Source organism: Maylandia zebra, linkage group LG17 (assembly GCF_041146795.1).
Source record: "Maylandia zebra isolate NMK-2024a linkage group LG17, Mzebra_GT3a, whole genome shotgun sequence".
NCBI classification, from domain to species: domain Eukaryota; kingdom Metazoa; phylum Chordata; class Actinopteri; order Cichliformes; family Cichlidae; genus Maylandia; species Maylandia zebra.
The window spans coordinates 28008408-28033518 of record NC_135183.1 but is presented as its reverse complement, the minus strand read 5'-3'; the positions used below and the strand labels follow the sequence as shown (position 1 = coordinate 28033518).

The 25111-nt window shown below is 42.0% G+C and overlaps 1 protein-coding gene across 9 annotated transcripts in view; it reads left to right on the top strand.

Annotated features, from left to right (window-relative positions):
- pcloa (piccolo presynaptic cytomatrix protein a) overlaps window positions 1-25111 on the top strand; it is a 64223-nt gene that overhangs the window by 11498 nt on the left and 27614 nt on the right. For 8 of the 9 annotated variants that reach the window (XM_076876066.1, XM_076876063.1, XM_076876061.1 and 5 more), the window contains exons 4-5: window positions 17111-19972; window positions 20863-24946. In XM_076876066.1, coding sequence (XP_076732181.1) covers window positions 17111-19972; window positions 20863-24946 — 6946 coding nt within the window. The remainder of the gene's footprint in view (window positions 1-17110; window positions 19973-20862; window positions 24947-25111) is intronic. The other variant, XM_076876065.1, reaches the window with a different exon arrangement.

Genomic DNA, 25111 nt, shown 5'->3' with positions numbered 1-25111 from the left:
ATCATTCAATCAGAGCTCCCTGACCTGCTGTCCATCTACACCAAGCGGTGCAAGTCCAAAGCTAGGAAGATTATGATGGACCTCTCCCATCCCAACAATGGACTCTTCTCACTGTTGAGGTCTGGGAAGCGCTTCCGCTCCCTTAAGGCCAAAACAGAGAGAATGAGGAGGAGCTTCTTCCCCCAGGCTATTCGGGCCCTGAACCAGGTGTAGGACTGGACTCTCCCAAACACGTCACTATAAGACTGGACTCTCACACATGTCACCACACGCACCACCACACATTTCCTATAATCCTATAATTCCTATAATTTATAATCCTTATCTTTATAATCTCTTCTGCTATTTGCACATTCTTTACTGTAAATTCCCAAGTTAATTTGTAAATTTTTGTAGTAAATTGTAAATATTGTAAAACTTTTCTTCTGTCATTTAATGGTCGGGCATTGTACAGCTACAAGCATTTCACCCCCATGTCATACTGTGTATGGTTGTGTGTGTGTGACAAATAAAATTTGAATTTGAATTTGAATTTGAAAGTGTGTAAATGTGTGTCTGCTGCTCAGCAGTGTTACTTTAGCTCAGGCTCCATGTCATATTGTCCTTATCAGTAATGAGTGTGCTTTTTGAAGGAGCCTTACGTAAAATGGGAAGTGCAAATCAGAGAGTCAGAGCTAAGAGTAGAGTTGTGAGTTACACTCTGTGTCACCTCCACCTCCATAAACCAGCGAGATTTCCACCTTTTTTATTTAAATTCTGCAGAAGGTAATCTGTGGTTTTGAAATCGAGCATATTAATGTAATGTTCATACTAGGGTTGGGCGATATGTAAAAAATTTTCCAACCGACACTCGTCAGTCCAATAATCGACGATGGGCGATATATTCGCGCATGGGCAGACATTTTGATGGGTGGAGCAATGTAATCATGCATGGACTGATTTGCGCCTTTACAACTCAGAAGTCCAAACATGGACAAACTAATTTCCACCCCCCCCCCCCCTTAGAAAAAAAAAATAGGACTGTCAGCGTTAACAGGTCATCATAGTTAACGCGATTAAAATTTTTAACACACCCAACCCATCTGGAGCGCAGAATAAACAAACTTTGGACAAAGTGCCCGAATAGCTCCATCATTATTAGCAAACTTACTCATGGGCAAATGAATAAATAAATCGCCTTTGTAAAAACGATCGCCGATGGGCTCAGCCTATCATCGATTGTCGATATATTTGTTCAATCGCCCAACCCTAGTTCATACTCTTAATGCATTTGGACTATGTCAATACAAGCTCAAGTTCAAACCAGGAATCAGAATGGCGAAGAAAGGAGATTTAAGTGACTTCAAACATGGTGCTTTGAAGTCCAGTAGATCAGCTGAGTATTTCAGCTGATCTACTGGGATTTGATCAAACAACCGTCTGTAGGGTTTACAGAGAATGGTCCAAAAAGGAGAAAATATATAGTGAGCATAACGCCTCTGGGTGTAAATGCTTTGTTGATGTCAGAAGTCAGTGAAGAATGGCAGACTGGTTCAAGTTGATAGGAAGGCAACAGCGATTCGAATATTCACTCATTAGATCCAAAGTATGCAGAAGAGCATCTTTGAATGTGGAACACATCAAATGCTCCAGCAGCAGGAGACCACGCCATGTACCACTCCTATCGGCTAAAAACAGGAAACTAAGGGTTCAGTTCTCACGAGCTCATCAAAATTGGACAACAGAAGGAAAAATGTTGCCTGGACCGATGAGTCTCGATGTGTACTTCAACATTCAGATAGTAGAGCCAGAATTTGGTGTCAACAACATGAAAGCATGCTGCTTTATATCAACTGCTGTGGCTGGATCCTGGAGGTGTGATGGTGTGGGGTATATTTTATTTGCACACTTTGGATCCATTAACAGCAAATGAATATCATGTAAACACTACAGCCTGCCCGAGTATTGTTGTTGACAACGTCCATTCCTTTACGACCACAGAGAGGATCATCTGCTGGTGGATGCTTCCAGCAGGATAATGCACCATGTCACAAAATCACCTTAAGCTGGTTTCTTGATCTCAACTGGCCACAGTACACTCTACCAGCGAGCCTTGTTTAGATAAATTAAATATGAAAAGATGTATAAAAACATATAAACGAGAGTTATGAAGATGCATGGTGTTTCCTCTTTTTTTTGCTTTTTCCCCCCACTTGACATTGGCCAACATCTACAAGATTATGCTTTGCTATCCTGTATCAACTGCTCTCCCTAACTTAATTATTAAATACTTTCTGGCTGTTGGTTAATGTATCCTAGAAACTGAACTGCTTTATTCCAGTTTGCCATTTTTGTATTTAGTCACAACTACAAGATCTTAAAAAGTCGTCATCCTGGAAAATGAATAAGCAATGATCATAAAGTGTTGAGTACACCTATTTTTGTGGAATTGTGGAAAGAAATAGTTTAGGATTTTGGTAAGTAGGTCACCCTTGTCTGCTGTCAAACTGACATTCGGGTTAGGAGGCTAGCATCACTTTCTTCTCAAGATTTGTTTAGCCTCAAAGAGAGTAAGCAGAGCAAAATGCAAATGCTAGGCTAGTGGTTTCTTGGCGCAAAAGTAAACACTTCCTTATTTATGACATAAAGATGTCATGAATCTGCTCCTCTGGGTCAGACAGGAAAGGATCATTTCAGATTGTTTCGTTAACTTCACCTCTCTTAATATCTGCTTAAGTTAAGCCGTTAGTTTAGGCTTGTAAAGTTTCGGTTAAAACCAAAAAGCCACTTGAGCGCTAGGTCCCCGTGTTGGGCATCCTCATGTTTCTAAAACCTTAGCCTGCATTTATTGCAATGTGTTTCCCGTGTCCTCCTTCCTCATTGTTATTCTGCAATCGTGCCCACGCCTCCGCCCACAGTCTGAATCCTCTTGAGTCTGCACAGCCAGATAAAGGCTCGCTCCGTGGTCATACATACACTTATGCACATGCTTGAATATGCTTCTGTGTAGCGCTTGGTATCTCTGAACCCCCCCGCTCCAAACTTCTGCCTTATTTAAGTCACACGTCATTGCAGAATCCAGATATTAGATGATTCTGTTGTTTACAGTACTTAGAAACTAACCACAGTTATATATCACAGTTATAAAGCTTTCAATCCGCTCCATACAGTCCAGTTGTTCTCACAGCTCTCCCATCAGTTGGTCAGGAGGCTGAAGCATACAAAAATAGCCACAGCCACCAAAGAGAGCCACAAAGAGGAGAGAGAGAGAGAGGGGAGAACACAAGGAACTGCAGGGCAGCCCCCCCCCCCCCCACCCCACCCCCTCCTCAACACTCCCTTTTGTAGCTCTTTGTGTTCCCTCTTTCATATTCACTCCTTTAACTGTGTATTTTCTTCTGCCGCACCAGGCAACCCACAGAGACCCGCACATGGCCACATTGGAAGGCTGTGAGGGTATTTTTAGACATTAAGGTGAATGTGTGTGTCTGTGTGTGTGTTTGCGGATGTGTTTTGGTTGATTTTGTTGGCACCTGAATAAGAATATATCTCACAAGTTAAACTGATTTTATTTATTTATTTTTACTGAGAAATGCATCTAGCAAGTTGCTGTCTCAGTTGCCATATTAACAAATCTTACACCTTGGTTAGGCTATGAATGGTAGATCCTTCCTTTTTATACAGAACCCTTCATGCTCTATTCTAGAAGAAATTCTAATGATCTCCTTTCGAATTTGCAGTTTTCAAAATTTATTTTAAATGCTTAGCAAGACTTAAATTTTCACCACCAAGCGAATACGTCAAGTGTGCCAGCAGTGGGGCCTCATCACACTGAGAGCAAAGGACAGGCAAGCAGAGACACATGAAGACACAGATTCTGGCACTTGCCCCTTGTTGTCAGCACTGCAACACGTGCTTTTACTTCACCAGCAGGGAAGGGTCTAATTTGAATAAAGCAGAAAGTTGGTTTTGTGGATTTTGGACTATCTCAGTCTGACTATTAAATGACCTTAAGTGGGTGAGGGGAAACAGCTTAGCTTCACCTGTGAAAAAATCATTTTCATGCATTTTTTGGAAAAAAAAAAAAAAAAGGCAAGAGGATTAACTTTTATCCCACGTTTAAAGTGGTCCCTTTCATCTTTATTGGAGAATATAGGTATTGGTAAAGGAAGAGCAGTTGGAGGGAGCTACCTTGACTGACAAGTTATAAGAAATAGACCAGAAACTTCACAAGCGTCTTTTTATAATTTTGTTTTTTAATTAAAATGTCAAATATTAAAACCACAGTCTTCTTTTTAAGCATGAAATGAAAGTAAGAGAGCACTGAGATGAAAAAACACGCAGACAGATAACATTTCATTGCAGAATGGAGGAGGACAGGCCCAAAGCAGAGGCGAGAGGAGACAAGAGATATGGTTGTGACAGAAAGAGGAATCCCATGGGGGGGTGGAGGAGGAAAGGGGTGTCACAAAGGATATGGGTGCCAGCCCATGCTGCCCTAAGCAGTGCAGACCATGACAACCTGACTGTTGCGGTTTGTTTTAGCACTCGTGACTCACGCCTGCGAGTCACATGAACAGCACCTGTGGGCAGAATTGACTGTCAGGCAGAAAATATGATAATGCAAGAATCCTAACATAATATAAGATTTTATTAATGTATAGGAAACAGCCAGCCCTAGTTATGCCAACATAAAAATGGTTGTGCACTATATTGTCGTGCTAATAGATTCTGGAGGTCAAATTGTGCCTCTTTCTTTTTGCATTGCCTGAAAAAAAAATCTGTCATATGCTGAGACATCGGTGTAATATGCAGGCATTTCTGGCTTTTGTCTTGAATTGTGTCTCTGTCGTGAGTAATGTTTGTTAGAATACACACTTTTCTTTTTGCAAGTTTGAAGGAAACGTAATTGGAGTATAACCAATATTGCACTTGTGACTTAAAGGTGATTGTGTGGTTTGCTTTAAAAAAAGAGAGTTGAGTATGTGGGTTGTGGGTATGTGGGCTACCAAATAACTTATTTTGCTATTGATTGTTGTTTGTTGTCGTTTATTGCATTGGATGATTGAAGTCTGAAGAAACAAGACAAATTGCCAACTTAACAATTTATTCATTTAACAAACAGGGGCGTCAGTAGAATGTAGAAAAAACCTTACACAGCCCCAACAGCAAGGCACCTCATCCTCGTGGTGGTCACCAGATGGTAACACACTGTTAGTCAAAAGCTCCAAGCTCAAGCTAATCCCATAAGTGTTAAGTGGCCTTGACCCTCTGATCAACTGCAAGAGGCAAAATCTGGACTCATTGCTGGACATAAAGTTTCTCTACATATTCAGGTTCCACTAGAGTTTGGCTGTCTGCAGTCTATCCCAGATTGTCTGGGTAGAGAACAGTCGGCTATAACATCCTCCAAACCTGTACTGTAGAAGACTGCCTATGGTTCTTGACTGCCGACAGGGTGAGGGAACTGTCTTCTTGTGTTGTCGTCTTCTTGGGACGTCCACTTCACGGCCTGTCTCTGACATCCTGATTATATGGGATTTGGGCTTTAATTTGGAGATGGTAGCAGGGCTCACTCCAAATAATGCTGCAACTTGGGTTTGCAGAACACCAGCTTGCAGTTGCCCCATGGCACAGGTCCTATTCAGATCAGTCAAACATGGCATTCTTGGAGCAGACACCAAGTGACCTCTGTAGAAGTGTCCATGCTCACAGGTACTGCTAACCAGGAACCTGGGGTACCAGAAGCTCAAAACAACAGTCAATGGCAGAATAAGCTGTTTGGCATAGGCAGAGAATATTTGGCAAGTTTTCATGGGTGTTACCCACATAATCTTTGCTGCTTTGGGATGTGATGGAATAGGAAATTGGCTTCATGAATGTAAAGCCACAAATCTACCCGTGTGATGCTGTCATGTCAATATGGACCAAAATATCTGACAATCCAACAGTCAGCTATAGCGACTATATCAATGTTTTGAACTATAAAATCAAAATAATGACCTTGAAGAAACCAAAAACTCTTTATATAGCCGAGGGGATGTGCAGAGTAAAAACTTCTCTATAAAGATTCTTTCTTTGTTTTGAAATGTAATTCATAACTGCTGAAAGGAGCGAAACACTTGATTTAAAATTTGAACAAAGCCCTGTCACTTTTTTGATTTCGATAAGAAGCTGACTCATGCAGACAGTTTATGAGATAAACTAGATAAACAAACACAGATGCACACAGAATATGCACTGAAACTTCTCCCTGTCCTTAATCCCTAGGCTAGAAGTGTATATATATTGTGTCAAACCCACTTTAAAAACAGACTTTTTACACATCAACAAACACTTTGTCCTTCTCTCTTCCGGCTCGTCTTCATTCACCTTCCACAGTGGAATGAAATATTCTGACAGTATCGTCATGACAGAATTGAAACACTGAGGCTCTTTTCTGTCAACTGTCAGGTTTGATTTGAGTAAAAGATTTGTATTTATAATGGGATAATTGACCTGTTAAACCTTCATTTATCCAGGGAATATTCCTCAGTAGGCTTATACTTTGTCCTGCAACATTCTGCTTCACTAACATTTTGCTAAATGCATTCCCAGAGGATGGTAGCAGGATGGGACTTATTCAAATTCCCCACTCAGGTTTTGCTTCTTATTTTGTCATTAAAGCCTACAATCTCCTCGTCTCGAGCCCAGTTCTCAAACCTTAAGGCGATTACCACTCATGTAACGTTTACTTTCATGATTCATTTGAGAATTACATAAACATTTGTGCATGTAAGTGTGAATACAACACATTGAGACCACGATGTTAACATCCTTAACGCGGAGACATCGATTAGAACAAAGATCTTTTTTGGCTCGCAAAGGAGCTGATGCTGTGATATGCTGCTTGCGGTCTAGTGAATTGTAATTAAGTTGGCCACTGAGCATGCTCATCAATGGGAAAAGGGCAGAGACTTCCAGATTTTAATTTGAGCTAGAGCTTTATGACAGAAACATGCACGAGCGGTGCTGCAAAAAGAGCATTAGCCTCTTGCCTTTTAACCTTATCATTCATATAGTGGATTATATTGTGTTTTCGCTAATTATCTGGTCATATACATCCAGATATCACCATTGCCAAGACATGTCATTCATTTGTGGGCTTAAATGTAAAATAACATTAATATTAAAATATTAAATGAATAGACCCATAAATGTCCTTTTATTCCCCTTTCTTGCCAGTACTTGACTGGAATAGGTAACCCCAGCAGGTGGGTATTGGCTTAAGCATAAAGAATAGAAAGGGTGTGAAACAGCTAATCTGGCTCTTTCTGAAGGTGGCAAATTTAACTTGCTAGCACCCAGAAACATCATCATGAGTAGGGATGGGTATCGTTTAGGTTTTATCCGATACCGGTGCCAAATCGGTACTTTTGAAACGGTGCCGGTGCTCAAACGGTGCTTAAAGAATGGAGAACACAAAATTGGTCCAAAAACCTCATGTTCAGCTGGTTTTTGTAAAAAGATAATAATGTTAGCCTTTTCTGCAGCTATGGGGCATATATGGTATCACTCTTGGCTGGAAGCAGTGCTTAAACAATGGAAAAAACACAAACTTTATCCAAAAACCTCTCATGTTTAGCCGTTTCCCTCTTTTTCTTTGGTCATTTTAGCCTTTTTGGCCAGGGTGAAGGGAGTATCTGCCATCAAACAAGAAGACAGCCGCATGTAGCTATGATGATGTTTGCTAGTTCACCTTACATGCATTAATGTAATAACGTGGTTAGCCTACTCAACGTAAATTCCACACGAACAACATTAAGCTACTCACACAGAGAAGATCGGCTGCTGCTGCCATCATCATCCGTCATCATTTCTGCTACACTGGCAGGGCTAGGGGCCAGGACTCTCCTCTTCGTGTTTTTGGGGATGTTGCTAACTCCGGGTCTGATAACAGGCACCACACCCGCAGTAGATGCGCTCGGTGTGAGGTCTCGCAGCAAGCTATCAAATACAGCGCATTTCTTGGCTTTTAAAAAAAACGCTATGCGTCGCCAGGTGTTTGATCGGATTCGAGGTGTTACCTCCTTTGACAGTATCACAGTATCAGCTTAAAGCACTTGTTGCAGGCTGCTGAGTTTGCATATTTTGCTGTGAAATACAGCCAGACTTTTGACCACTTCGCCTTGGGCATTTTTAATCTGTAGCTCTGCTCTAAAAGAACGTACGTACCTGGACCCGCCTACTATCCTCGGAAACGTAAAATGATTGGCTAGAAGTGTATCACAGCTCAGGAAAAAAAAAGCACCGAAATAAAGCATCGAAATGTGCGCTGCTTTTCGGTCTGGTTACTACCGTTTATGTCAGAACGGACACCAGTACCCATCCCTAATCATGAGCACCTTTTAATTCGCATGCTTAAGGAAAAATTACAGTGGTGGAAACAACTCCGATGCATCTTATTTTTTAGAGAAATAGAGGGTGTTTTAGCGCATTTTACTTTTTAAAATCAGCTAACCAAGATGATGAGAGCAATGAGAGTAACCAGGATGAAAATGATCATCTACTTGACATAAAGACATGAGGCAAGTTAACTGCAATATGGAACTATCTCTACAGTCTGCATATGATAAAGGAAAACCTAATTAATGAAAAGACACTACAAAAAAAAAAGCTGATGAAGAGGCGTTAACCTGGAAGAATGGCAGGAACTTTTGCCAATGTATGTACAAATGACGTCAAAAGCATTCACAATCTCTAGTGTAACATTTTAAAGTCATTCTGGGCAGTCACAAACTGCAGCTTGTCCTGTCCTCTTGGCAGTTGATTTGCAGATATACAGGGTGATAACGTTAAGCTTGTTGGCAGTAGCTGATGTTGAGTCATTTCCAATGGTCATTAAGCTCCTTCCCTTTACTGTTCAGCTTGTCCTTCAGTGTGCTCTATTATGTTCATTTTCTCCTTCTGCCTATAGCCTTGACTGTTATTCTCCCTACTTATCATCTTCCCCTCATTCTTTCATCCTGTCTTGCATCTAACCCAACATTATCAGTCTTTTTTCCACTGCCTCCCTTTCATCTGTTTTATCCATCTGTCCCATCTTCCTCTAAATCATCTGTTTAAAACGACGCTTCTGAAGTTCAGAGGAAAAGTCATAGAAAGAAATCTCATCAAAATACACGAAAAGTATATGTATGTGTGGATATGTCCAAGAATGTGTAAAGTGCAGGCAGTGGTAAGAGGAAGCGACTTCACCAAGTCTGTGGGCCAAGCGCTGTCTAAATTTAGATGAGCCAAACCCTCATAGGATCCTTCGTGTTAATCAAAGAGCTGCGCCGACCTTCACAACACTCCTACTCCCAGTTGGAGACAATAACCTAACATGGGTATGGTCAGCCTCGTCCCAGCATCTGATTCCTGTCTGCGGTTTTCAGTTTGTCTTCTTTCTCCGTCCTTGGAGGAAGCCTGACGGAGATGGAAAATTTCTGAGTCTGTCATGATTCATTCATGTTTGAGCTCGTGCTTGTTTGAGAGCTTCATGTAGGAAGAGAGAGGGAGTTTGTATTTATTTTCCAAGGTTTTTTATGCTTTTTATCTGAGTATATGCATTTCAACAACATTGCCACAAATTCATCTTTGTGGGTGTTAGTGTTTGTCAGCTCTTTGGTGCCCACGTGATATCAGAAAATCCTTGACGGTGATGTGCGTGAGTGACTCCCTAGGTTACATGAATCATCCATGATGCGATTTGCAGAAGCCATCACAGCTATCTTACAGAGGCATGTCATATTTATTTGAAAGCTGATGTAGAAAAGATCATTATGTAAAAAATTCAGATTTTTTGGTTTTGTTTTTGTGGATAGATAAAGTACTGTGCAAAACTCTTCAGCCATCTTTCCTTTCTCTATATTTAGTAAGGAAAATAGAAAGTAGGTCCAGCAGTCTATTGAAACATGACAACACACATGGAAGTAAAGGATAAAAGGCAGTTATAATGAAATAATGAAAGTCAATATTTGGTATGACCACCTTTATTTTTGTCTGTGAAGGTTCTCAGTCATCCAGGTCATCGTAGTCAAAGGAGCTTGCAAAGAAAAGCGTCTGGACTTCTTTAAGTTACTTGAAGACGTTTCACCTCTCATCCGAGAAGCTTCTTCAGTTCTAAGGTCAAATGGTGGAGAGTCCCAGATATGAACCTAGTGGGAGTATCCCCCCACAGAGGGACAAAAGGACCCCCTGATGATCCTCTAATCGCCTGAGCCAAGGTGTGAAACTGGGTGTGGGTCCCAATCAGCCAGAGTTTCGGGTGAGTTCATTGTGAAACCTGGCCCCACCTTATCATGCGAATTCCTGAGATCAGATGGCCCAGGATGTGAGTGGGTGTTAAGGCGTCTGGGAAGGGATCTCAAAACTGGATTATAGATGGCAGAGAGTTGGTGTCGTAAACCACCACCTCTGTTCAAAGATGGTCGCTCACAGTGTACATAGATGGCTTCTTTCACTCCTCTTTCAAACCATCTGTCCTCTCTGTCCAAAATGTGAACATTGGCATCCTCGAAAGAGTGTCCTTTATCCTTAAGATGCAGATGGACTGCTGAGTCTTGTCCTGTGGAGGTGGCTCTTCTGTGTTGTGCCATGCGCTTGTGAAGTGGCTGTTTGGTCTCTCCAATGTAGAGGTCTGAGCATTCCTCACTGCACTGTACAGCATACACCACATTGTTAAGTCTGTGTTTTGGCGTTTTGTCTTTCGGGTGAACCAGTTTTTGTCTGAGCGTGTTGCTGGGTCTGAAATACACTGGGATGTCGTGCTTGGAGAAAACTCTCCTGAGTTTTTCTGATACACCGGCTACATAGGGGATGACAATGTTGTTGCGCCTGTCTTTCTTATCCTCCCTCGCTGGTGTCTGATCTTCTTTTCTGTGCCTCTTTGCTGACTTTAAGAACGCCCATTTAGGATAGCCGCACGTTTTGAGTGCTTCCTTTACATGTGTGTGTTCCTTCTTTTTTCCTTCAGGCTTAGAGGGAACATGTTCTGCCCGGTGGTGTAGGGTCCTAATTACTCCAAGTTTGTGTTCCAGAGGGTGATGGGAGTCGAACAGGAGGTACTGGTCCGTGTGTGTGGGCTTCCGGTAAACTTCGATGTTGAGTTTGCCATTCTCTTCAATGTGCACAGCGCAGTCCAGGAAAGGCAAACAGTTGTCCTTTGTGTCTTCCCTGGTGAACTTGATGTTTTTATCCACAGAGTTAATGTGCGCAGTGAAGGATTCCACATCTTGTGTCTTGATTTTGACCCAGGTGTCGTCTACATATCTGTACCAGTGGCTGGTTACTCTTCCTTTGAAAGAGCCAAGAGCCTTCCTTTCCACTTCCTCCATGTAAAGGTTGGCTACAATAGGTGACACGGGGGAGCCCATGGCACAGCCATGTTTTTGTCTGTAAAAGCCTTCGTTGTACTTGAAATATGTAGTGGTGAGGCAGAGGTCTAACAAGAAGACAGCTCCTTGGAGGACAGGACCAACTTCACACCCGATCAGATTTGCAAACTGTTAGACCTCTATTTGTCCACCTTTATTTTTCCACACTTTTACCTGAACTCTCTTAGGTAAGATTCCTTTCGATTTCAAGTAGGTTTCAGGAATAGTTCTCCAGGCTCCTTGAAAGACATTTAAAGCTCTTCCTTGGATGTTGGCTGGTTTTTGTGTTGTTCTCTGTGAAAATAATTCCACACGGTTCAATAATTTTGAGGTCCGGGCCCGAGGAGGCCAATCCATGACTGACAGTGTTCCATTGTGGGCTTTTCTATCCTGGTATTGTGGCGGACCACCAGGTGGCTCCACTCACACACAAGTTGAAGGGAAGTGTGGGGGTGGAGATTTTGGCGCTGACTATATGTGAAGTTCTGTCAGTTAATAAAGTTGTTGGAGTGAGACACTGAGACCTCTCCTGTCGTTGTTACATACCTCCACAGTATGCTTTTACTTCATTGGCAGTGTTTGGCATCATTGTCATACTGCTGCCAATCAGGCCCTTTCCAGATGATCTTATATGGTGAATCAAATTGTCATGGCATGATCCCCAACAACCTCAAACCATGACATGACCATGGACCTCCACCATTTTTTCCAAATTGCTATAGGGTTTCACTGTTGTACCTCTGTCCTGGCCTTCTCCATACATGTTGATGGCACTTTGAATCAAAATGTTCAAATTTGGATTAATCACTCAGTAAAACCTTTTGCCTCTTGTTTTGTGACAGGCTGCAAGTAAAAGAATGCCTAAAGATAGATTTTGAAATTGATTCTTCGCCAACTTGCTTGCAGACGGAATACTGTTTTTTTTCCTTGAGTGAGGTACCTTTTTATGCTTGAATGACTCAGCAGTCAGCATTAAGTGGTTTGGCAAACAAGGGAATAAAAAAGAAAAAAAATCAAGAAAAAAAGGTCAGGTACAAGACTGGACTGACAATGGGTGAAAAAACACCCAGTATCCAAAGAAAAGCACTGCAAGACCTTCACTATTTCTCAAGACCACTTTAAAAAAAATTCTAATAAAATAAGAAATCAGCGGTAGCTCAGTAGTTTTGCACTGTAAACGGAGACCCCGAACTTTCTTCTTGGTTCTCGTGACATCACAAATTCCTGATGTAGTTTGAACTTCCCTAGTGTGTTCAACTCATTGGATTTGTGCTGATGTAGAAATAGTACAGGTAATATTCCCACTGAATTCCCAACAAGTAAGAAGTTCTCACCTGTTCTGCGTCATGCACACTCTAATCTGAAATAAGAAAGCAGCTAATGCCAACTACTTCCTGCTGTGAAACAGATTCTGGCCCTTTGTGATTTAGTCAGAGAATGGAAGCTGTCGATTGATGTTCATCATTTTTCATGTACATGGATATACAGTTGTCATACAGTCTGAGGCCAGTTTGTCCATTACACACAAGTCTAAATGCACTAGTACACAAAGACTGCTTTCGTGACTAATTCAGGTTTCACCATGAGATGAGATGGCTTGATTACGTGGTGAGTCTCAGAGAGTAGTGTAAGATTCTTGCTAATTTAGATGCTGTTTCATCACCCTGTAAATAGAATTTGTGATGACTTTGCTGAGACCCGTGAGAAATCTTTCCTGATGGTAGAAATAGATGATGACTGTGAATGAAGTATTACAGTCTGACTTCTAGTTTTCTTTTGCTAAATAAGTTTGAGAATACTCTGTCCCTTGTTACTTACCAGAGCCCAAGTTGCTCATTTTGTCAGGCATATGCTAAGCCAAAACTCAGATACCGAAGTTACTTATTCACTACATATTTTCTGGGGCCAAAGGACATCCGGGATGTGTATTAAGGTTCTGACATCTGCAGTGACAAAGTTGCCTTGTCTAGTTTTGTATAAAGCTAGAGGTACAATTTATTGACTGCTTTTCAGAGGGATAACTGTAAGATCGGAACTGCATTTGAGATTGCCAGTGAGTTGTATTGTAGATAAAATTAGCACATTTAATTCAATGGGGCAGTGATTCAAGGCTTAAAAGGCTTGGTTTGGTTTATCTCACTAGCTATAAGAGACACAATGATTACAGTAAGTGTATTAAAAGGAGCAGTAATAGCTGTAGATGTTCCAGCTCTGATGTCTTGATAACGTTGGTGATGACTGGCTGTGAAGTGGCTGAGGCTGACCGACAGTCTGAGTTGATTTCCTGCATTTCCTATCGGTGGCCATCACTCCAGCTATCAGAGCCTGCCCTCTCTGGTTTAACTGATGCAGCCCTCAAGCCGGAGGAGCTCCTGTCTCAAGTTGTTTGAGCAGGGACCCACAGAAGAGGTCAAATGGATAATACTTGGACATACACACATGCAGTAATATCATTTTTGAGTTGCTATTTCATATATACTAAAATATTGTTCCTTCGTGAGTTACAATACCCAACTGTCATTTCGGGTAAAGTGTACAGTACGGTACAAGAGTAAGGTTTATTTTATAGGCAAGGTCTAAAACATGGCATATCATGTCTTATTTAATCTGACTGTGCTGCTGCAACATTCCCTCTGTCATCTTCTCTCCTCCCCTCCCATCTCCTTGTTTCTTTCTCTCTGTCTGCGCTTGGACAGAGGTGGCTTGTCTGCTGCATGGCTTAGCATACAGCCTGTGATCTTTTATGAATTTAGCATAAACCCTGCTGCTAAGCCAGGCGAAGACATTCACAAGAGAGGTTCACAGAAGAATATCAGTGCACTTGGCAAAATGTGAAATGAGGTGTTTTGTGGTTTGTTTGTTTGTTTTTTGCTTTTCCAGACTACTTGTTCTGGTCTTGTGTCCCTACATTAAATAGTTCCTTGCTCCCCAAGTGTCCTCTGTTTACATGAGTGCCCAGGACAACCCAGCCATAATAGGATTGGCATTCCAGCAGAGCTTTATTGGAGCTCAGAGACAACACATTAGAAGTTAGAGTTATGTCAGCACGTGTCGTCTTCCAGAATTACATCCCATGCAATTTTAAGCAGGAAGTTATTGCGAAAATATTGCAAAAAAATATTCTTTACAGTTTTTTGTGTATCACAATCATATTAGAGATGTAATGAAGGTAAATGACATATTTAAGAAGCTGAGGATCTTTGGAAAACGTGCTAGCTAAGTAGGAAGGGGGGGTGAGGAGGGAGCTTTTTTGCAATAGGACAGTGGAGAGAAGACAGGAAAGCTGGGGGAAAGATATGTAGTAAATAGGGCTGGGCGATATATCGAGTTTTTTAAAAATATCGATATATTTTCATACGAGATATAAGATGTGACAATATCGTTTATATCGATATAGTCTATGTTACGTTATAATTATACTTGTGGAGCCGCAGGTTTGCCTCTCTTTCGTCCACTTTTGTCTCTACGCAACGTTACTTGGCCTCGCCTCTCCTTCACTGAACACAAGTCCCCCTCCCCCATAGCTTCACCTGCAGGCAATGACAAGATGAAAGAGGAAAATCTCTGTTAGCGAGTTACCGTGCGTGGGGCTGGACGGCGTCAACGTGTTAGCGAGCTAACCGCGCTAACGACATGCAGCCCGGAGGGGCTGCACGGCCTAAAATCCTTTCATTTTCTCAAAAATCGCGCCTTATGTATGAATTCTGGTTGTGCTTACTGACCGCGAACCGATTTTATGTGGTACACAGCGCTCAGCAATCTGTCAAAAAATGTTTTAGTATGACTTTGCTAAGCTACGGAGCTGCACCGCTTGATGGATTGTCGGAGGATTACGGCTACCGGGGAGGAGCCTCGCGGAGTGATACGTACTGTGTGTGTATAAGGACCACAAATGGCACCTGTTCAGAGACGTGGTGCAGCTGTGAAATCTGTCTCTTTGTTATTATGCTCAGCGTCTATTAGTTTACATTTTGACTGCACAATTGTGAGCTTTTTGTTATGCACAAAAACAACATTGTTTTCTTTTATTTATGGACCATGATTATTTAACCCTTGTATGGTGTTCGGGTCTGTGAGACCCGTGTTCAGTTTTTTTCAAAAGAAAAATTAAACAATTAATTATTTTTTCACGTGTAAATGTGTTGTGTCTTTCCACTCACTCCACTTGATTATAACTGATTTATTTATAACATTTTATATAAAAGAAAAACGAGAAGCACATTAATTCATAAATGTGATCTAACAAAGGTAAAGGGAAAAAATTAACCATGTTTGCTGTTCATATGTCTTGTAATTGGGATGAAGTAAACATCTGTTGAGTAATTTAACATAAAATTGTTTGATAGTGTTAATTTGGAAAGCCAAAACTCTAGCGGGTCCACCAGACCCATGAACACTGGCTGAGTAACAAAAATACGAACACCACACAAGGGTTAATAAATGCTGATAATTTATTTTTGAGTAATTTCTTCATGTACATCTACGCTGTATGTAAATAAAAGTGCCCGTGTGACATCTGGGACACAGTGTGACTAGGAACTCTCTTTTTGTTCTTAACTTATGGCTTTAAAAAAAAAATCGAGATATATATCTTATATCGCCATCCAGCTAAAAAATATCGAGATATGAATTTTGGGTCATATCGCCCAGCCCCAGTAGTAAATAGTAACAGGGTGGATTCAAACTTGGACCTCCATGTTAGGTAACTGGTAAACTAAACCAGTACCCCTGAAATTGCTAATGTTTGAAGTGTTTAATTAACATTTTGCTGATGACAACAGATGCAAAAATTCTGCTGATACAGATGCACTGTTTATGTTCATATATACTTGTACACATACACAGCAAAACCTATAATAATGCAGTCTCTGTGCTTAGTTTGCCTCATAAATGTCTGCATCGGCCACCCAACCCTTTCTGACATGCCTTGGTAAACCCCTGGTCCCATTACTATGCATTATGCATGGACCTATCTCTTAAGTCCCACAAAAGTAAAAGCTCCCCTTGAAAATAGAATTTATACTGTCACAGGGTAACTTGTCACAGTGACATTTTAAATGTGCAGAAACATTTTGTTTCACAGTGTTAGAATTATAATGATAAAAAGAGCATCTTTTGGACAGAGTCTCACCAACCTGCAAAACAGTTTCTAAATTGTAGAACAATTAATAATAAGGATACTGTTCCTCAAAATTGTAAAGACTTTGAATAGCTTACAGTATACAAATCTATGTGGGCAAGGAACAAGGCACAACATTAAAAACAAGCCTGACTCTGTCATGGAAATCCCTGCATGGGCTCAGGAACACATCCAGAAATCTCCGTCTGAGAACGTGGTTCACTGTGTCATCCGCAACTGTAGGTTAAAGCTCTGTCATGCAAAAAAGAAGCCATATGTGAGCATGATCCAGAAACACTGCTGTCTTCTCTGTGCCAGAACTCATTTAAAATGAACTGATGTAAAATGGAAAAATATTCTGTGGTCAGGTCAGATTAATCGAATTTTAAAAGTCTCTTTGGACGCTGTGTTCTCTAAGAGGACTAAAGAGGACAGATCAGTTCTCAAGCTTGCATCTGATGCCAGCCATCAATGCTGAAAGGTATATATATTGGTTTTAGAGCCGCATATTGTCTCTTCCCTCACAAGAAGAGGGGATGCTACACAGTTGGACTTTGGGTTGTAAAAACATTCAGGCAAAATTACTAACAGTGTTTTTTTAATGTTTGTCTTACAGAAAGAATGGCTTTGCCTCACCTGTCAAACTCAAAGAGCAATGTCAGGCCAGCTGGGAGATGTTTCACCATCATCCATGGCTTCCCCGAAGAAGCAGCCTCCTGGTCCTGTTCCCTCCTCCACACCTCCCCCTGCTGCTGTAGATAGCAAACCTGTAGTAGAACCAGCAGAGCCAACCCCACCAGCTTCTGAGACCAAGGTAGTGCCCACAACCCCCTCTGAATCAACACCTGATAGTGCACTAATTTCACCTAATCATAGTATTCCTCCTCCTGAAAACAGTTCACAATCAAAAGAACAAAACCAAACACTAGCAAATGAGAATATTATTCTTTCTGAGAAAGACGTTCCTGTAGTAGAACCAGCAAACCTAACCCCACAAGCTTCTGAAACCAAAGTAGTGACCACAACCCCTACTGACTCCATGCCTGAAAGTGCACTGATTTCGCCTAATCATAGTATTCCTTCTCCTGAGAATGGTTTACACTCAAAAGAACAAAATCAAACACTAGCAGATGAGCATACTATTCACCCTGAGAAAGAGGTTCCAGTAGTAGAACCAGCAAACCTAACCCCACCAACTTCTGAGACCAAATTAGCACCCCCTGAGGCTGAGCTTGATAGTGCGGTAATTTCACCTAATCATAGCACTCCTCCTCCTGAGAACAGTTCGCATGACCCACCACAGACAACAGAACAACAAGAAGAAGATGAGAATGCCATCTACCCTGAGAAAGAAGTTCCTGTTTCAGAGAGTTTAGCTGATAGTACCCATGTAGCCCCACCAGCTGAGGAACAGCAAAACAGCTCTGAGAGAATAGCAGAGGATCCCCCTCAGCCAGGGAAAGAGCCATTTGATTCTGATCAACAAACTGTCAGTGAACTCCCAGCAGCTGAGCAACAACAGAGTAGCTCTGAGAAAGAATCAGAGGACCATCCTCATCCCTGTACAGAGATAGCTAATGATGAGCAACAAGCACAGAGTGCAACTGTCAGTGAAATCCCAGCAGTTGTGCAACATCAGAGTAGTTCTGAGAAACCCACAGAGGACCTTTCTCTCCCTGTGGAAGGTGAGACACAAAATCCATTGAGTAATGCAGGTTTAGACAAGACAACAGACCCTGCTGGGGCAGAAACTGAGCCAAATCCCGAGATTACGCAAAGTGAGGCTGCCGCTCCCCTGGCAGATAGTAAGAAAGTGGAACCCAGTCAAGAAAAGCATCCAGAAGTGACAACAAATGCAGCTGAGCCAAAGCCTGCTTTGATCCCTGAAGCAGTTAGACAGGAAACAGCTCCTGCTCAACCTGATACTACAGCTGCAAGTGTGAAAGAGGAGAAAACAACAGAGGTTTTAGCCGAGAAACCCCTGATAGGTGAACCACAAGTTACTCCAGCAGATCACACTCCACCTGACAGTGGAACAACACCTAATGTCAAGAGTGATGTTAGTGCAGAAGTAGAACCGAAAAACTCTGCGTCCCCTGTTGAACAAGTTGATGTCCCTGAACCTGATAAAGCTGATGAAGAATTAAAACAAAAACAGGCAGCAAGTGCAGAACCTGAAATTTCTTCTGCAGTATCAGAAAACCATCCTGTCTCAGCTTCAGAGGGAAAAGGTCAGGCAAACGAAGTGAAAAATGAACAGTCAGAAAAAGATCAGGAGCCCACATTACTTGATCTGGCAGATAAATCCTCTCCTGTTGCTCAGTTTGAAGGAGAAACGAAAGCTGTGGAGAAATCAAATGAGGAGAACATCGCTGAAAATAAAGTTTCTCAGGAACTTAATAATGAGGTAGACACAACAGCGCAGAAAGCACCTGAGGGAGCTGATGAGGGAACAGTTGAGATTAAAACAAATGCATGTGTACCGATAACTACTGAGGTAAAACCTGATGACGAGGAAGCTGCTGAAGAAAAAGAAAATGAGGAGAATACAGTTCATAATGAAACTAACCAGAAACCTCTGGAACAGAATGTTACTAATACAGAAAATTCGTCTCCTCTTCTCGACAAGAAGGAATCTGCAACGGGATTAGAGCCGGCTGCAACTGTTCCAGAGGAAATGCCAAAAGAAGAAATAGATATACAGAACAAGATAAAAGCAGGAACAAAGAATGAGCCAGCTGAGGAGAGCATTATTGAAACAGCATGCTGTTTGTCAGAGAAGTCACAGGAGAAAGGAAAGACTGTGGTCGAAGAAGAGTGCACACCCGAAGCCACGGTGTTAAAATCAGATAATAAATCTGACAATGCAACGGTTATCTCTGTTCCACCACCCCCTGACTTCGAAGAGCCACAAATGGTCAATGAGGTGCCAGTGCAAAGTGTAGACAGCGCGTTATCCTCAGCTGTTACCAGTAAGACAAATGTCAGCGATCAAGCCAGTGAGGGGAACCTTTTCCAAGATGAGTCAGAGATGGGCTCACAAAAGACAAAGAGTATTGCTGAAAATCAACACGAAGCAGAGGAAGATACATCAGCTGTGACAGGCGGCGATGAGCAATTGTCAATCAAAGAGAAGAACGAAGCAGAATGTGACAAAAAAGACGATGAGTCACAACCTGTTGCTGGCAACATGCAGACAACTATTTCAGTATCAGAGGCAAACGCAGTGTGCGACAAAGAAGGCACTGCAGAGTTTGATGTAGGCGAGGATGCAATATCAAAGAAGGATGAAGTATCAGAGACAGCTTTTGAAAATGGAGGTGTGCCTCTATCAGTATCTTCAGCTCCTGTCACAGAACCTGAAATCCCAGTTTCTGTAGTAAGTGAGCAGGACAGCAGCCCGAAGGAGGAAAACACTAACGTGGAGGAGGAAAAGGAGCCCCTTGAAAAACTCAATGATGAAGCCGAACTTTCTGAGGTGACCATAGTATTTAGCAGATGTAGAGGTAGATTAGAAAAAATGATCTTTCAGAACTGCTTGACCATTGCAAAAACAAAAAAACTTAAATAACTTAAATACAAAACAAGAATTTACAGTTGGAGGAAATGAAAAATTGTTCATTCCAGATGGGTTTTACTAGAGGTTGAATGAAGTATTGGTAGAACAATATATCCTACTGCTTCACCTTGCAATAAAATTATTGATAATCTTGGACCAACTATTAATATTTCTTTAAAAACATGCTGCTACACTAAATAGATTCCTCCTCAGCTAATTTGATGTATCAGAGTTGCTTTTAATGACTTCTTGTTGTGCCAAATGAATGACAGATAGTGAAAGCAATATTACTCACATGTTAAAATAGAAGAAGCACAAATGAGGGAAATACAGTAGTAGACACTTCCAAAGAGCTAGTTAAATGAGCTGACATGTTATTACACACACATTGAAACACAATGAGTCATTACATTACAATACCATGATTATCTACTTCAAGTACACAAAGATATTAATTATAATAAAAATGGTCACTTAATTTTGTGCCAAATTAAACAATGTATGTCTAAATTGTTAAATATACAGTTTAATGTTTGGATTACTCATTAAGCATATGACATTCCTGAAAAGTGGAATAGTAAGAGCTGGATAATAGTTCAAGGTTTTGCTCTCATATGGTCATTGTCGAAAATACCCCACACTAGTCATTCCTATTAACTCCTGAAATATATTTTAAATCTTCATTTTTCATTCCTGTCATTCCTAAATTCATATGAACTTGCATGTTGTGCTTATTTAAAACAACTGTCTTCGTAATTGTCAGAAATTAAGCATATATACTGAAAAAGTTTGTTTTTTTTATTCATCAGGTGAAAACAGTGGAGACCTTGAAAGAGCCTGGAATTAAAGAAGCAGCTGTCAAGGAAGGCAGCCCAACCAGCCCATCAGACCTAGCAAAGCTAGAAAGCACTGTCCTGCCCATCCTTGAGGCCCAGGCAACCACACAAGAAGAGGAGAAAAAAACAGACACTCTAAAGGCCAGGCGTAAATTAGAAGTGCTTCCTCTCTCACCTGACTCTCCTAGCTCAGAAGAGGACAGAGTGGTTTCTGATAAGAACGGCAATGGTACCACAAAGAAAAAGCTCCTTGTGCCCATGGATGTCAAGGCAGATTCCCTGGACGATAGCAGTGAAAGCTTTGGAAAAGAAAGCCCTATGTCAGGAGATGATGAAGAATTTATCCGAAAACAGATAATGGAAATGAGTGAGAATGAAGATGCTTCACAATCTGATGAGGAAAACCTAGTTCGGCGAAAGATCAGAGAGGACGAGAAGAAACAAAAGGAACAAAAGAAAACAGAAACTGTAGAGAAGGGCACGACAGGGAAAGTCAGACGGCTTACCAAGAAAAGCACCATAAGCCCAGATGATGAAGATAAGGAATTTGGTACTTTAGTGGATAAACCTGATATAAACAAAGATATGGAAGCAGAAACAAAAGAAGGGAAGCAACAAAGTGGTACTGCAGTTCGCAAATTCCAAACTATGGAGCTGAATACAACTAGCAGCCCTGTGTCTATACCCAATGATGATGGAGAGCCTGAAATGGAAAGCCTGACAGATTCTCCAGATGATCGGTCTAGAGGTGAGGGGTCTTCCAGTCTACATGCGTCCAGCTTCACTCCTGGAACTTCCCCAACATCCCTCTCATCACTGGATGAAGACAGTGATAGCAGTAGTCCGAGCCATATCCGCAGTGGTGAAGGTAAACAGCACAGGAAAGCCAAACACAGACAACCTGGTCAAATGCTGCCAACTATCGAAGACTCTTCTGAGGAAGAAGAGTTACGGGAAGAGGAGGAGCTGCTCAGGGAGCAAGAAAAACAGAAGGGCTCAGGGAAAAAATCCAAAAAAGATAAAGATGAGATTCGAGCCCAGAGGAGGCGAGAGCATCAAAAGACACCGCCAAGCAACCTTTCCCCTATTGAAGATGCCTCACCAACTGAAGAGCAGAGGCAGGAAGCTGAAATGGAGGAGATTAGACGATCATCTTGCTCAGACTTTTCACCCAGTATTGAATCAGATCCTGAAGGATTGGAAATCCATGCTGCAAAGATTGCGGCAGTCCAGAAAACCTATCAGCTGCCCATGTCTGTATCTCTTCACTCCCCAACAGATGATCAAAATATTGATAAACCACAGAAAAAACCTCTCAGATCTGCTGATGAAGCCTATGAGGAGATAATGCTGAGGGCCAAGTCTCCAACAGCTGACAAAGGTGAAATTCAGCCAGAAAAAGAGTCCCTATATGGAGGCATGCTCATCGAAGATTATGCATATGCATCTCTTATTGACAATTCGACAGCTGATCTCGAGGACACAGAGAAGATTACTGTTCCCACTCAGCCCAAAAAGCTGCGATCGCCAGATGAAGTTTATGAAGACATGATAAAGAAAAGAAAGGAATTCATGCAGCTGGAGCAGGAATACCAAAATATGCAGGCAAAAAAGGAAAGCACTAACCCAGAAATTGTGCTACAACCTGCTGATATTACTGTTTCCAAAAGCAGTACAATAACATTAGACATGGATGGGAAGCCATTGTTGGATGCTGAAACTGCCTATGAAGAGCTAATGAAAAGAGTCCTGACTCCTGGAACAAGTCCAACTCAGCATGAGCCAAAAGTAGAAGCCACTGCATCTAGAAAGGCACTCCACCCTATTCCAGACTTAAAAGTAACGCAGTGCTCTTCAGGAGAGTTATCTTCTGATGATGAAATTATACCTAAAAAGGAAGTGGAGAAAAATCCTGTATCAGATGTCTCATCAGCAATGGAAACTGAGCCTGTGAAAGAAACTTTTCCATCACCCACATCAGATCAGCAACCTGAAACCACAATCAAAGCAACCCAAGGTGATATTGTGGACTTGACTAGTGCATCTACAAAAACATCAGCTCCTGTGATTGCCAGTGTATCACCCTTGCCTACAGTCCCCCAGTATACACCTGGTATACCAAGTGTAGTATCAACTGCCCCACCTGTGCCCCCGAAGCCAACTGTCCTGCGTAGGGCTAATTCTCAGGAAAAAACAGAAGAACCTGTTGCACCGCCGCTCCCTCCTCCTACTCCTCCAAAACCTACTGTTTTTCCCAGGAAAGCTCCAGTTCCACTTCCACCTCAGGCTTCAGCAGCTCCAGTAAGGCAAGAGACAGTGACTATGACTACAGCTCAAGCATCACCTACAAGACAAGTAGTTACTCCAACATACAAACCTCATGTTCCCCCTCCTGTACCCCCAAAGCCATCCATCCCCGTTGGAATTGGGGATAGCCACAAACCAGGACATGGTGTTAAACCACCAATTGCACCAAAGCCTGGCTCACAGCCTTCATCACCTGCCCATGCCCCACATCCACAAAGACCCTCTGTACTTCCCACAGGTCCTAGTGACATAGCCCTTAATCTAAGCCCCACTTCTGAAAGCAAAATGTTTCAACCATCACCAAAGTCTCCTTCTTCTCCAAGATATGCCAGCAATCTTCGTGACACATATGTGGTCATCACTCTGCCATCTCAGCCTAGCTCTCCTGTAGATAGTGTTACCACTCATGCTCCCTCTAGCCCTGGTCCAGCATCTCCTTCATGGCAAGCTCAGCCTGAGACATACCACCATCAGCAGCCTCAACCTCAACCATATTCACAGCAGCAGCAGCAGCAACAAACACCTCCTCAAACAACCAGGGTGCCTCTGGCATATACACGAGTCACAGAATCCATTGAAAGTCAAGAAATTTGTGGGCCTGAAAAACATGTATCTAGCTCTTGTCATATAATTGAGGCTATATCAGCCTCAGCACAGCCACCTGTGGTGATGCCCAACCTCATCTCTCAAGTGGTTACCACAGAAGTCCAAAGGACCACTGTCTCTGTTGTTCATGAAAGGACACCACCACCAGTGCCAGCTCCAAGGGCAAATGGTCTCCCAATATCAATGCAGAAGCCTATGCCCCAGTTGCCAGCACAGAATGGACAGGCTATTCAACCTTCTGAGGTGGTAGATCTTAGGACTATGAAAGTGGATCCAGAATCAACCACACGTGGTGTGGATCTGTCTGCTGGTCCAGACTCAAGACATCAGTCCCTTACGACTGATGTCAGTCGTCACAGCAGTGCAGTGCAGTCCCCTGTGGTCAACCTCAGTGCTGAATCATCTACAGTTTCTATAGTAACTGATAGCATTACCATCGTGACCTGTGCTGCCACAATCCAGCGACGCGACAACTTGGACACCTCTTTGACCTCTTCAGTACCCCTTCAGCTAACAAAAAACAAATCATTTGAACCCGTTTCTCAAATTATTTATCGACCAATTGATTCTCAGCCGTCTACTCATGCTACTGCTGAGATCCCTATTAATCTCTCAGTTGGATCTAGTACGAGTGGAGGAACACTCCAGGCCACCCCTGTAACAATTGCACCCGCTTCTGTTGCAAGTTGTATTGCTAATGGATTAACTAATGGCACAACCACAGTGTCAGGAGCTGTTGACCTTAGCACAAATAAACCATTCAACACTGTGGTTTCAGTGGATACTGCGTCTACCGAAGTGGTTACAGCTGTAATCACAGACGATGGCAAACCAGTGGATCTGACTGCAGGGAAAAGAGCTGTATGTTGTGATGTTGTGTACAAGCTTCCATTTGCAGGAAGTTGTGCAACTCACCAACCTACCACACCCTTGCCTGAAGATCGCTTTGGATATCGTGACGACCACTATCAGTATGACAGGTCGCCTTATGGCATGAGAGGGTTTGGTGGAATTAAACCTTCTATGTCAGATACTAACCTAGCAGAGGCTGGTCTCTTCATTTACAAGAGTAAAAACAGCTATAATTTCAGTGGCACAACTGAAGGTGCAGTAGATCTTACCTCAGCAAAGATTTCTGATGCAGGTCAGTGCAGTGACATTGCAGACCTGTCACTTAAATGTCACTTTGAACTGCTTCCACTTATTCATGGCTAATGTGGAAATAATGGCTACTTTTTGTTTTTATTTTGTTTTGCATGGACATTTTTTCTTCTTTTTTTTTAATCATTTTTTTTGTTTTACCATTATA